The 14,564-nt window shown below is 46.2% G+C and overlaps 1 protein-coding gene across 2 annotated transcripts; it reads right to left on the reverse strand.

The window, feature by feature from the left end:
• Positions 1-553: 553 nt before the first annotated feature.
• si:ch73-236j9.2 (solute carrier family 35 member E2A) lies at positions 554-11,395 on the reverse strand. 2 transcript variants are annotated; one of them, XM_049017406.1, is made up of 9 exons: positions 11,006-11,395; positions 8,354-8,783; positions 7,583-7,718; positions 5,242-5,369; positions 4,333-4,453; positions 4,182-4,235; positions 3,650-3,722; positions 2,802-2,947; positions 554-2,531 (listed from the first exon to the last, which is right to left on the reverse strand). In XM_049017406.1, the coding sequence occupies exons 2-9, from the start codon at positions 8,628-8,630 to the stop codon at positions 2,297-2,299; spliced, it is 1,170 nt and encodes a 389-aa protein (XP_048873363.1). In that variant the 5' UTR covers positions 8,631-8,783; positions 11,006-11,395; the 3' UTR covers positions 554-2,296. The 2 variants fall into 2 exon arrangements, with proteins under 2 accessions (XP_048873363.1, XP_048873364.1); XM_049017407.1 differs by lacking the exon at positions 11,006-11,395 and adding an exon at positions 10,928-10,997.
• Positions 11,396-14,564: the final 3,169 nt, after the last annotated feature.

Genomic DNA, 14,564 nt, shown 5'->3' on the forward strand with positions numbered 1-14,564 from the left:
GTTAGCTTTTCAATTTAATGATCAACTCTGAGTTTCACTTAGAGAATTTAAATGTTTTCGATAAAATAGGTTAGTGCGATATTTAGTTCTGCTCAACTTAGATTTTACAACACAACTAAAATTATAACATATTTGAATTGGGAACTTAAATTGTCAAATCGATCATATTTTTTGCAGAAACTTATGGCACTATAGTTTTCTCAAAAACCTTAACTGAAGCTTGCAGAAGGTGCCCCAGTCCTGGAAGAGATCCTGTGGGCTCCCCATTCCAAAGACTGGACTTCTGACCAGTTGCTCTCACTTCACATATCGTGAAGACCTTTGAGAAGCTGGTACTGAAACAGCTCTAACCCTTGGTAACAGACCAGCTGTAAGTGACTGGTACAAAAAATCTTCGAACATCTGGTTAGTAACCCCGATTTGTTCGTGAACAGGATTGTTCGTGGGTCGAGGTATCACTAATTTGTCAACCCATAAAGGAACATCATCCTGCTCACTGTTTTCTTCCAATTAGATATGTTCAGATATGTTCAACTCCTTTATAAACAAGAAAATCATTGAAATTATTTATTGGGAGGAAATAAAAATTATCACAGTGTCAAAACTGCCGATACAAAGTTCATGTTGTAAACATGAAAAGTACTTTGGAATGTACAAACACAAGATTAGTCACAGGCTTAAGGCTTCTACATATACAAGTTGAGGTTTTTTTAAAAAAAAAACATGTTTTGTTTTAATTCTGAGACCGATACTCCACAACAATATCAATGTGCCGTGATTCTGCTGAACGTTAGAAGCTTACGGACATATTTACATTGCAGCGTAACCTGATTGCATGTAAAAATGAGTTACACATTGGTAAAAAGATTTACAGAGAAAACACTGAGGATGTGTAAATAGGCACCTTTATGTGCTACAGAGCAACAGCACAATATCACAACTCACGCACTGAATTAGACAGCTCACACATACAGGACGAGCGACGTGATAAGCTTAAAATCGCCATCACACTTGTGCTGTGCTCTAATCCACTATTATCCTATATAAGTACAGTATTACTTCAATTGCTTTCAGAGGTTTGAAAGTTTACATATTAATCATCAAACCACCTTCAGGTCATATAAATCTCCAATAAAAAAAGGTAATTTCATCAATACCACAGTGAAGAAACACTGCAAGGTTCCAAAATGGGAACCTACAGATTATAAAAATGGAAACAATTCAGGTCGTCACGCAAAAAGGGGGCTGCAATCTTCCTTGTTGCCTGGCATTTTCCCGGTGAGGCTCTCTGTGCTTGCTGCTCATACAGAGCGGACTCCGCTTTGTGTGACAGAAAATAAACACTCCCAGAACAGAAACAATGTGATACGATCAAATAAAAAAAATTAAGAAAACTTAATGCTGGCTTGTTGCCATAGTGACCCCAAGAAACACCACCAAACGGTCCAGGGAGAGTGTCAGTGCTGCATAAGAGCAATCAATGGCAGATGCTAGCTATTTATTTAAGAAAAGACGTAATTTAATTTTATCGAGAGAACAGACTGAAAAAGACAAATAGCTGAAAAAGATATTTCTGCTTACTAAGCAGCAGTTTATCACCTGGGAGGGGGGGGGGTGAATGTCAGGTCTGCAGGCTCAGAAATTGGGGGGAAAACCCCTTCAGAACTGGAAAAAAGTGTATGCAGTCCTTGGGCCTTCTACTTCTACGTCTACTTCTACGTCTTCCACCAATTCTGGCACGAAACACAGAAGAATGATCTGTGGAAACCTGAGTCGTCCATTTTGCAGCTTTCTTGCTAATGGGTGGTTCATTCCTGTTTCAATAATCTGCTGAAAGACACCTTGGCGTGCAGGCAGCTGCCCTGCATACCCCTCACACATCAGAAAGTGCTCTTTCTTCCTCCTCTACCTCTGGAAAAAGTCTTGCATGCATGTAGCTTTTTTTTTTTTTTTTTTTAAAAAGTATAGTCAGCCATTAATATGGTCATTTTTAGCATCGACATGAAATAACGTGACTGCTACTTTAACCCAAATTATTTTGCTCTCTTGAAAGATCAGGATATCGGTTTAAACTTCGTCCTGAAGCAGAGCCTATAAACCTAAACCATCCTCACACCTTCATTGTGTGAAACCACAGGAATTCCACCATATTCACGGTACTGACCAAACACTCCAGGGTCCTGTTGTATGACAGGACGAGGCTTAAGTGAATCCAAATCCAGATCATAACTCCCCCCCCCCCCCCCGCCAGTCCCCCAAAATGGACCGGGACAGAGGTCTGTCAGGCACATGGCCCCTACTGGGATGCCCTGATTTCGCTCTCCTGGAGCAGAGGCATGAAGTCGGCCTCGGCAGCCTGGGCGCTGACCTGGGCCAGCAGCGCATTCCTCTGGACCTGCTTGGCCTTGTTGTACAGCATGACACCGATGATGACCAGCACAGTGCCGGCCGCCGACAGCAGGGTGACCTGGTTGCTGAACACGATGATGCTCAGCCAGATGGACAGGGCGTGCTTGACGGTGCTCGCCACGCTGAAGGACGAGAGGGGGGGGAATCGGGGGGTCACCCTGATTAGCCTTAACAGCACATATTAGCCAAAGCACCACCTCCTGTGCAGGTCTATACATACAAGTCCGTCACTCAGGTATAACACTGCTGCATTCCATAACGCCAGCACAGCATTCCTATTTGGCATAATGCTACAGCTGCTTGCACAGCTAAATGTCCTCCTCCTAGTCAAATCACGCAGCCTCCGAAATGACTACGGCGGTGTGGATTCCCGGCTCGGCCTTAGGGCTGACCTGAAGGTGACGGGCGAGATCCGCCCCATCAGGGCATAAGCGGTGACGCTTTGCAAGTGGAAGAGGACCCCATCGAAGAGCAGCAGCAGAACGATGTCCTGGCTGAAGCGGAAACTTTGGCCGTCCTTCCCGATCACAGGGATGTCCTGCAAGCACCAGAGGAGGCCGTCGGAATGGGCGTGAAAAGCCACAGCCCACCAAAAGCCATCCACACCCTTTGGATAAATACACCCAGGCATCGCAGGCATTATAATGCCTCAAACCACAAGCAGACCTCCAGTCTGCGTTCTGTAAGTATAACCACTGTTTGTTTGGCCACTGCCTTGGTCAGTGAACATTCGCAAATGTGTGGATGTGCACTTTTACAACCAAATTCGATAAGCTTGACAACACACACCGGCGTGAGAACGATCTGAGAAGTTTAATGTCCGGGCATTAGCCACTGCATGGAGTCTGCAAAGGGCCTGACTTTCTCCATCAGTCCTGTGCACCACCACTCAGGGAAAACCTTGGCGTTCCGCTATGGACACAATCTAAAATAGTCATTTGTTAGCTATAACATAAACGGCAGAACCATTCATCCAGTCCGGGGCAGCCGGGTGTTAAGAAGGTACTTCATTAAAATGTTGATATTGCTGCTACAACAGTAACATAACAGGTTAGCATTCTGATCCCGTCTTCATTTTTTAATAGCTAATATGTATTTTAATACTGTAATCTGCTTCTGGCCCTTACTGCAGTGTAAACCCAGACGCAGAACTGTCCCATAAGAGTAGCGCTGTTCTGAGCTTTCAGGATCTGCTGCCGGTTCCGTAAAAAGTGCCACAGGACTGGCCATCATTACATACCAGGAGGAAAATCCAGGCTGGGATGAGCATCAGGATGGCAGCAGCACTGGTGTAGAACTGCAGCTCTGGGGGACTGAGCAGAAAGTCAGACCATGACTGCAATGTTCACCACGCTGCGAGATCTGCTCTCTCCCAAAATCTGACCTCTGTCCCTTGGAAATGAGTGTCAGAGCTCATCTGACAGCCAGCATGCATTTCTGCAGATAGATTCTATTTCCATCCACATATTAATAACTAAGGGGGCGGCATTGGTGGTGCAGTGGTTAGCACTGTTGCCTCACACCTCTGAGACCCGGGTTCAAGTCTCCGCCTGGGTCACATGTGTGCGGAGTTTGCATGTTCTCCCCATGTTGTCGTGGGGTTTCCTCCGGTTTCCCCCCATGGTCCAAAAACATGCTGAGGCTAATTGGAGTTGCTAAATTGCCCTTAGGTGTGCATGTGTGAGTGGATGGTGTGTGAGTGTGCCCTTGTTAAATGATAATCGCTAATACCCATTTAACTGACGTGGGGGGAGAACCGACAATGGACTCACCTGAACTTGTACTTATCGCCACTTAGAAGCTTCTTAGAAAAGACATTCTGTAGGCTGTACAGGAAAGACGACAAAGTTGAGATAGGAAGGTTAGCACTGCAGGGGATGCAGGACCACAGTGTGCTCTCAGCCACACTGCGCACTGCCTTACCAGTCCATGATGTTGGTTGAGAGGGCAGCAGAGAAACCCAGCAAGTTGAAACTGATCTCAGTGGCGGTGCAGAGCGCCAAGCCCGCCATCACCGGGAAGAGGGACAGGTTCACCCACAACCCTGTAAACACAGTGTGACAGTCAGCCCTGGTGAGCAGTCGCTGTGCAGCACGGCTACACAACAACACACACGCAAGTGATACAAACCAACCTCAATAGCAAGATGCATTTAATGATACCGAGCGATTTTATACAGAGTGGCTACATAAACATGCCCCAACCCAATAAAACGAATGCTAATTATTACTATTTAAGTTTTATCAGAGGTGGGAACAAGTCATTGACTTTCAAGTAACAAGTCAGAACTTGAGTGGTAACACTTGACCAAGTAAAGTAAGAACAGGCTCAAGTCTCAAGTCAACATAGTCTAATACAAAGTCAAGTCCGGAGTCAGCAAACCAAAGTCCCAAGTCCCATGCTAAGCCTGAGTATAGTTTTTTTTCCCCAATTGCACAACAATGGTATACAGTACAAACTATCTTCACTTGAGACTTGACTCGAAACATGCTTGTTTTGACCAGGAACTTGAGCGATAATACTTGAGGCTTACTTATCTAAAGTCTTTTCTCCCAGTGACCATCAAAAACTACAATAGGTGCCCCTCCCTCTCCCCTCCCAGCCCCCTAGAATAGTATTGTATTTACATGACTGCAAACATTTTGCACATTGTAACCTAGTATTATTTTGCGTCTTTCGTACAGTATTGTGTCCTGTGCCTGTTGTATATGTACAGTGACGTCACTTTCTGTCTGTGTTGCTGCAACTTTCGGAATTTCCTTTGGGATCAACGAAGTACTAACGCTGCTACTGAAGTCAATGATGCTTTCCCTCCTCCGGGTTTCACGCTACCTGTATACTCTCCTAAGATGAGCCTGGACATGATGACTGTGAAGATGGGAGCCGAGCTCTTCACAGTCTCAGCAAAGGAGACGGCCACATTCTTCAGACTGACCAGGCCCAGCACCACTGTGGTGAACCTGTAAGAGACCATGACATGCAGACGGCCTCAAGACGTGCTCAGGACCTCCACGCAGACCAGAGCAGATCCCGCTCCTGCGCCATTGCAAACACCTCGATAGTTTGATGACTTTCAACTGACTTGCAAACATCTCACGCAGCAGTCAAGCACTGGTCAGACAACAGAGGAATCCACAAGCAGGACTTCGATGGCATTGCTGGGGAGCAACGAGGAGCTCACAGACCGCCGTTCCAGCTGGAAGGAAACGGCGGCAGCAGACATGAGGCGAGCAGGTGGGGGGACCGGGCCAGACTGAGATCCGCCCCATAGCATCCACTCGCCGTCTAATAAAGCAACCGACATACTGCTCAGGGGTCCTTACTGGAACAGCGGTGTCATGGTCATGGTCGTGCTCCCGATACAGCTGGCATCTCGCTCTGTCCACCAGCGATCCTCAGATCAGGAATGTCTAATGAGAAGGAAGCCTGCTTACTCCCCATGCCAGTTCACCGGCATTATTACTGCCACGTGCATAACAGCACATGCTAATGCTAAAGCAGCACTTGGCAATCTGCTAGCAGCTATTGGCAAACAACAACCATGCAACCTGAAGGTGCCTTTATCACGGCTACAGAGTTTAGTCAGGCTAAAGACTGAGCTTCCAGAATATAACTGACATGTAAAATGTCTAATAAATGGCACAGACACTGAATCATGTTTATAGAAAGATGAGAGATAAATACAAAGCCTCTGACACCCCCCCCTGGGGTCAGACTGGTAACATCTCTTAACCCTGGCCTAGAAACCGCCCAAAATCAAGGCAAAACCATTCATCTGTACAGTAGACAGCTTAAGCACTGCTCTGAATGCACGGACTGGGACTTATTTGCACAACACAATACAGACAAGGGCTACACAGACATCGTGGATCACATATCCAAAGTACCAGGTCCGACATAATAACCGCTTCTGACAATGTCACTGCTGAAAAATGCATTTGGGTGTTTCCTAGCGAGAAACCCAGGATGACTAATGAGGTTCAGAATCTGGAGAGAGCTCACGATGCAGCACGGAGCCAACGGTGCCGCCAGGTCCGACCTGAAGAGAGACCACAACAGTGCCGCCAGGTCCGACCTGAAGAGAGACCACAACAGTGCCGCCAGGTCCGACCTGAAGAGAGACCACAACAGTGCCGCCAGGTCCGACCTGGAGAGAGACCACAACAGTGCCGCCAGGTCCGACCTGGAGAGAGACCACAACAGTGCCGCCAGGTCCGACCTGGAGAGAGACCACAACAGTGCCGCCGGGTCCGACCTGAAGAGAGACCACAACAGTGCCGCCGGGTCCGACCTGAAGAGAGACCACAACAGTGCCGCCGGGTCCGACCTGAAGAGAGACCACAACAGTGCCAAGGCTCCCTGCAGGAAACCCTTCCAAGGACGAACATTTCAAAAATAACCCCCAACAGCTACAGCAAGGTATCTAAACCATCAGTGACTTCAAAGTCAGGACTGCCACCCCCCAGCCCCACACGCAGCAGCATCTTGTGATCAGAGGCACTAAACTGCACCATTGCATGCTTTGACAAAGGAAATAGAGGCAATGTAATGAGAGGCTTGCCAAAGGAAAACAATCAAGCATTCATATCATACACACATTACTCAGGATACACAGAGCACAGACAGGTTTGTAGGTACAGCACTCAGCAGCTATTGAGCAACATAATCCATCCGTCTGTCCCAGGACAATGTCCCAGTGTGCCTCAAGTCAGCAATTATGGTACCAGTGCCAAAACACACAGTCCTCAGTGACCATTATCAGGAGAGATGGGGGCGCATTTGCAGGTCACAATGATCAGAAGGTTGTTGGCTTAAACCCTTTGGTTAGGAGAGTAATTAGGGACCCAGCCACCTTCCCTGGAGGAGAAGCACCTGGGATGTGCAAGGCATAGCCACACCGGGGATGTGCAGGGCATAGCCACACCGGGGATGTGCAGGGCATAGCCACACAGGGGATGTGCAGGGCATAGCCACACAGGGGATGTGCAGGGCATAGCCACACCGGGGATGGGATATCAGACCGTTACATGGTGCACAGACTCGCACAGAGCAACAGTCATTAAGTAACCTGATCATGTGCATCTTGGGGTCATGTGGAGGACATTCTCACACTGGCTGGGAAGTGCGGACACTTTCACAGCAACATGCGATGTGGAAAGGAAAGCTCAGTCACCTCATCAGTCCCACGAAGAGCATGATCATGAGGAAGTTGGGTGGGTACTCCGCCCTGGATTTGTGCTGGTACAGGCAGCAAGGGACGTACATCTTCATGCAGCCAATGACCGTGGTGGAGAGCATCTGAACCGCACCTGAGGGAGCAGATTAAGCATGACAAGTGGCGGCCAAACCGGCCGAAATGCAGACTTTAATCCCTTCATGGCCTAATATTATAGATGCTACAGGGCTCTAAAACACACACTGATGTTAAAAAAAAAAAAGAAAGTGCAAATTAAATTAGCATTTTGCAGAAGACGTCTATTCTAAGAACTTAAATGCATTTTTGGCACAACTGAAGCCGTTTGCTGTGTGCCAGTTGCAGAGTTTCAGATTTTGAACTGGTACCTCGAAAAGTTAAGGGGGTAACACACCGTAGCGTCACTTTCAAACGGAAAATGTCATTTTATTCCTGAGCAAGCCGATATTCCTTGCTACATTACAAAGAGCACTTCACTGCAGCAGCGTTCATACTCTGATCGCATTGCTTCCATTTTTCAGCTTTTAGAAAAACACACAGCAATCAAGCTGCAAAGGCGAACACCAGCAGACGGAAAAGCTGCAAGAAGTAACAGGCTTTACGGCGTGTTTCTGCAAATCCGCTTCACCTCTGCTACACCGCGACCCAACAGACATCCCGAGACCCTGAATAAACAAAGGTCATAAACGCCATGGTGCCGTCTGGCTGCAAAACGCTTAACCAAACATAATTCAGGAATGCCACGCTTACCCAGCATGCTAGGTTCCCCCTCCAGTAGAGACAGGATGTACTTGTTGAGGAAGAGCGTGCAGAAGCTGAAGAAGTACCAAATGGTGAGGTAGGTCAGCGATTTGGAGTTCCACACCCCCGAGTCCGCTTCTATCACGGTGGTCTCCGTGATGGTTATCTTGAGAACCTGCTCCCCCGGCGAGCTCTCGCTGCGGGCCAGCACCACTTCCTGCCGGCCCCTGAAGGAGGAGAAGAGGCCTCCCAGCAGGGGCCTCGCGGCCCTGTCGCCCGTCGCCATGGAGCTGCCCCCTCACCCCGCCCACACGTGGCTAACGGAGGTGCGGCGGAGCCATCAGTCTGTCATTCAGAAGGTGGCGGCCGACCTCACAAATTCCAGACGTGGTTACGGTGCAGGGCCAGACCGCATTACTCAAGGTCCTTAACCAGGTGCCTGTAACAGAATAGCAAGTGTAGAATTGTATTAAACAGGCAACTAAGCCATTCCTTAAATGGTTAACTACTGGAAATATTATGGCAACTTAGCACTGAACTGGAGGACAAATACCTCACCATAGCAGATCCTCTGCTCTTCTTTCCTAGTTTTTGGAGAAGATATCCTAATATTTACTAAGTGACATGTACCAATGTCTGACACAGCTGTCCTACTTTACATGCTTAAAAGACCAGCTCACCAGAAGGTGTTTCCGCTAACAGTCTGACAGCAGTAACACACTGGCTTTCATATGACTCAGTCAGCAACCTTAATGTGTGCAATATCTTAAATAAATCTGTTGTGAAAAAAAGTATAGCGAGAGCTTCATTTATACACACACACACACACACACACACACACACACACACACACACACACACACACACACACGACTGTCTCATCACAGCAGAGAACACTGGTTTATTTGTTAACAAAACCCAACTCCAAAATAAAATATTTTTTAAACTCCAGAGCAAATTACAAACCATGAATTTTTGCAGTCGTAATAAATATGTTGATTTAAAAGAAAGCATATTTCAAGTAAACCGCAATGTCACACACTTTTAGGACAAGACGTGGAAACCTCTAACACGAAGGTCTGCAGGTTTTTCAGATCCTTTTCTGTTACCTGCTTATTCACTTTCAGAGCTCCAGACCACGATGAAGGAGCTTCACTCAAACTCAGGCCACGGAGCACGAAGGCAGCGGCTAGAGCAGCGCACCCCAAAACCGCTAACCGGGCCGATACGCGCTGGAAACTCCCTGAGATATCGAAGCGTATGACTTCAGTTTCTGCAGTGTTGTTGCCTGGACTGCAGGCGTTTATGCAAAACTGGTATTTCCCCATCAAAGAGTATTTCACTTGTCTCCACCATAAACAACTGATGCCAGGCACAGGGCCCTCCATAATGTTCAGGACAAAGGTGCGTTTTTCCTCGATTTACCCTTCTGCTCCACAGTTTAAAATTTCAAGTCAAAGCATTCAGACGTGATTTAAATTCAGATTCCAGGTGTACAAGCTATTTGCAAAACACTTCAGTTTCATCATGTAGAACAGGACACTTTTCAATACATATCTCCCCCCCCCCCCCATTCAGGGCCCCATAATGCTCGGGACATTTGGCTTCACAGTTGGTTGTGATTGCTCTGGTGTTTCATTGCTTCAGAAGATAAGATACCTAGGCTTGCTTCTACCATGTTTGGCACTGGCACTCTTATCTTCACTGTCGATGTAAATGCTGATGTCAATCACACAAAGAAATCAGAGGTGTGTAAAAACATCTTATCTGCTCAAGTTCCACTAAATGTCTCCGATGTCATTGGACGGCGATTCATCCAGCGACAAGATAAAGATCCCAAACACACTGCTAAGACAATACGGAGCCTTTCAGAGCTTAAAAAAGAAGAAAAAAAAAGGGAAAATTCTGAATCTTAAGTTATGGAGTCCGCTGTATGTCGATCGGCCGTCCGGTCCGTCTAGATCAACTAAGTTAGCGATGAACAGACGAGGACTTTAAACTGCCAACAACCATGTCACTGACAGAAGGTTACATTTCTTTAAATCTAAGGGAATGCTTAGGGGGCCATGGTAAGATTTCAAAGGTGCGTCACAGCGGTGAACAATAAACAGCGATTTTTAATAGACGGGCATTAAAATCGAGGCCAAACGTTGCCACTGAGAAATATCTGCTACATACTGAATGCAGCCCGGGGATCCAGCGCACCGGCATCTATATGGCGCCCCAACGAAACTGAAGATCCTGCTGGACTAAAGCATTCATTTCACAAGCACCTCATTTCACTTTTCACTGCTTGCGTTAACATTCGTTTGTTGAGCATCACCCTGACAGTCTTATAAAACACTGGCGACGACATGAAGCAAACTGCTGCGAAACTAAAATAATGTTCGCTAGTTATGCGAAGCTGACGGCGAAGCTTATGCTCAGTACAATATATACCCGGTGCTACATAGTAAACAATGGCTAGGAAAGGCGCAGATCAAAATATCAAAGTGGCTAAACAGACCCCGCTGAGCTGTTCATTTTTGTTAATGCATTCTTTTTAGTTTTATTTCTAGTTACAATGACAATGCGATGCCTCACCAGCCACCAACGGACCCAGCTGCCATCGTGCGAGTCTCAAACGCCAACGCGAGCGCAGAAGAGGAAGGAAAAACTCACAGGAAGCTGGACGTTCAGTTTTCTTCACGGAGTTGAAAACAATAAGTTGGCTTGACTTTGCTGATCGGAGCCGATTATAAACTCACGCAATTCCAGCGTTAACCGAAGACCTTAAAATAGCAGCGCGATCGCTGAGGACCGTCGTTATGCCGATTAATAAAGCGCTATATCTATGTACGTTTCCACACAAGTTACCGCATCGGTTCCCAGCGCTGCACCTGTATCGGCGTTCAGATTTTAAACGCCGTGCAAACCGACGGAAATCCCTTTTGCGCAGCCTTCAGGTTATATGGAAACGCAGAATTGAATCCAAGGATGCCTGCATTTCTCGTAGAATGGCTTCAGTTTAACAGCTCCAAATCATAGTCCGAATAATGCCTTCTGTCTCCTTTCATGGTTGGCATGTCACCCGTCCCTTATAATACGGGACGCAGCAGTTTTCCAATGCGGGACGATCCCGTATTATGAGATATGGGTGGCTACCTATTTCACGCGACCTGCAATAAGAATTATATCTGAATTTTTAAGCGATTTTAGATGAAACGTACATCAATTATAAAAATCTTGCATTGCAATTTAAAAAGGGGTTGTGCTATTTTTACACTTGTAATGCATCACAGTGCTGAAGGAATTCATTGATCAAAAGATTAAGGTAACACTTCATCGTCACGGTATAACAGCAAGTCAGACTTCTGGGATATCACTATGTTCACGTAGGAAGCATAAACACCTTCAATTTCACCTGCTTTGGTGCATATGAAAGCAACAATAGGTGGAAAAGAGGGGTAACAGCAAGTCAATCCCCCAAAAGGGAGTGGTTTTGCCGGTGGTGACCACAGACCGATTCTCTCATCCTTCCTATTGCATTTCACTAGTGCCCTTGTCACTACTGGTAACATGAGGCGGTACCTACAGCCCATTCAGGCTGCACAGGTTGTTCAAGAGATTCAGGATTCAAGATTCTTTCTCACATACAGAGTTATACAAGTACAATATATAGTGAAATGTATCATGAAAAATCTACAAGCAAGAGGAGGCCATTCGGCCCATCAAGCTCGTTTGGGGAGCACTTAACTAATAGCTCAGAATTGTTAAAATCTTATTTAGCGCTGATTAAAGGAACCCAGGGTTTTAGCTTTCGCTACATCCTGAACGACCCTTAGACTGTGCAAATCAAAACTAGAATTAAGAATGAAGTCAAGAAGGTAAAACATATTACAATGAACTTAAAGAAAAAAAACTAAGAATGAAATACATACATAATACAGAAAAATGTAGAATTTGTTCTAATATACAAAATATTCTTAAAGTTTAAATTGTTCATGTGCATACGATGCTAGAACTATGTATTTAAAGTGCAGGGTGATATACATATAAATATACTGGGCAGTGGTGGCTTAATGGTTAGGGAAATACACTTGGACTTGAAAGATTGCAGGTTCAAATCCCTGATCAGCAAGGCATCACTGAGGTACCCTGAGTAAGGTACCGGCCCCCAGCACTGCTCCCCGGACGCTGAATTAGCTGCCCCCTGCTATGTCACATATGGGTTAAATGCAGAGGACACACTTCGTTGTTGTACACTGTGTGCTGTGGTGTGTCAACAATGACCACTGATCACTAAATTCTAAATAAGCAAAGATGGTTATGCAATTTACAGAATGTTAAACTAGCAGGTTGGTGATGGGTAGGAAGAGCTTACATGAGTTGTGTATATTTAGGATGTAGTGGTGGCATGTCCTGATTAATAAGTCTTATGGCGTGAGGATAGAAGCTCCTCCGGAGTCTCTCTGTATTCAGCATAATACTCCTGCCTGACTTCAGAAGCTCAAACAGACAGTTACTCAGATGAGACGAGTCTCTGATGATCCTGATCGCTCTGCTCCGGCATCTCCTAATATAAATGTCCTGCAGAGACGGTAGAGAAGATCAGGTACAGCGCTCTGCTACCCAAATCACTGTTTGTAGTCCCTTAATGTCTTGTACACAGCTATTTCCGTACCAGGATGTGATGTCCTGGCTCAGGACATTTTCCACAGCACCTGAGTAAAAAGTGCCAAGAATCGATGGAGACACCCAGAACTCCCTCAGCTGTCTCGGGTGGTAAAGACACTGCCTCACCTCCAGGATGCGAGCTCATCCAGGGGGGTACATCTATAGGTGTCATCGCAAGAAAGTTTGCTGGGTCTCCCAGCACAGTTCCAAGAGACAGGCCTTTACGTGAGGAGAGCTGGTCAGGGCCCCAGAAGGGCAACCGCCTAGCAACAGGACCGGTGTCTGCTTCCTTGTGTGAGGAGAATCATGAGGAGCACTGACTGAGCCCTGCAAAATGACCTCCAGCAAGTTGGAATTCGCCAGAGAACACCGGAACTGGCAGGTTCACCATTGGCTCCTTGTCCTCTTCATGTACACTGAGCACTGAGCACATGTGACAGATGTCAGTCTGGAAATGCCATGGCGAAGGTTATGCTACCTGCAACATCATCCAGCATGACTTGATTGGTGGGGAATAGTGATGGTCTGGGGAGGCATATCCTTGGAGGGTAGCACTAACCTCCATGGGCTGCCCAATACTTCCCTGATATCCCTGAAATCCTTAGACCCACTGCCAGACCATATGCTGGTGCCATGGGTTCCTCCTGGTGCAGGACAATGCCTAGTCTCCATAGTGATTGCTTTCTTTACCTTCTCTTCCTTCCTTAGCCTCTCTTCTAGCTTTTTGGGGGCCATTTTGATAGCAATTAATGAAATTAATCATATAAAGCAGTACACTGATCGAAATGACGCCCACAAGCAGGTGCATCTGGGCTCAGACTGACGCTTTCGGCCGCCTCTCAGGGCATCTCGGCTCTTTCTTCACAGCCACACAAGCGGATCCACGTTTTAGCCTCGACCGGCATTCGGGTCGTAAATCAAGACTTGGGTCATAAGTCAAAACTAAAATTTTGGTCGTAACCCAAGTTGTTCGTATGTCAGACCGGTTGTAACTTGAGGGTCCGCTGTACAAACCTTGGTGGAAAAGAAATTCAGTGGCATAACAGCAAAGTTTTGATTGCAATCACAACCGAAGTCATATTCCCTGCTCTAAGGGCATTTACAAAATGCGTGAGTAATAGTCTATGACACTTTCATATCACATAAAGTCTTGGCACAGATTAAACAATTGCTTTTGTAAATATGTGTGCTGTAAACACTGTCCTGCAGCTACTTGTGAGAAGACAGTTTCATTTCAAGCAAGCGGTTTTATTATTGATGTTTTCCCTAAGCTAAGAAGAATTAAATGGAATGTTTCACATGTATAACAAATTGGAGTATTTATTATCGCATCCAATGTATTAATTTAAGAACAGTATGTAATTATGTCTCTATTCCAAAACCTGCCTCTTCACCTGTTTCGTCGAAATATGGGCGCTCCGCAGTGGAACGCAACTGTATTGCAGACAGTCGATGATATGCTTAATCTGCTATCTATGGGATTCAAATCCACAATCTTTTGCACACGAATCCGTAACCTTCTAGTCTCTAATTCACCACCAAACACATTGATACCAACTGAATG

This window comes from Brienomyrus brachyistius, chromosome 6 (genome assembly GCF_023856365.1).
Source record: "Brienomyrus brachyistius isolate T26 chromosome 6, BBRACH_0.4, whole genome shotgun sequence".
NCBI lineage: Eukaryota > Metazoa > Chordata > Actinopteri > Osteoglossiformes > Mormyridae > Brienomyrus > Brienomyrus brachyistius.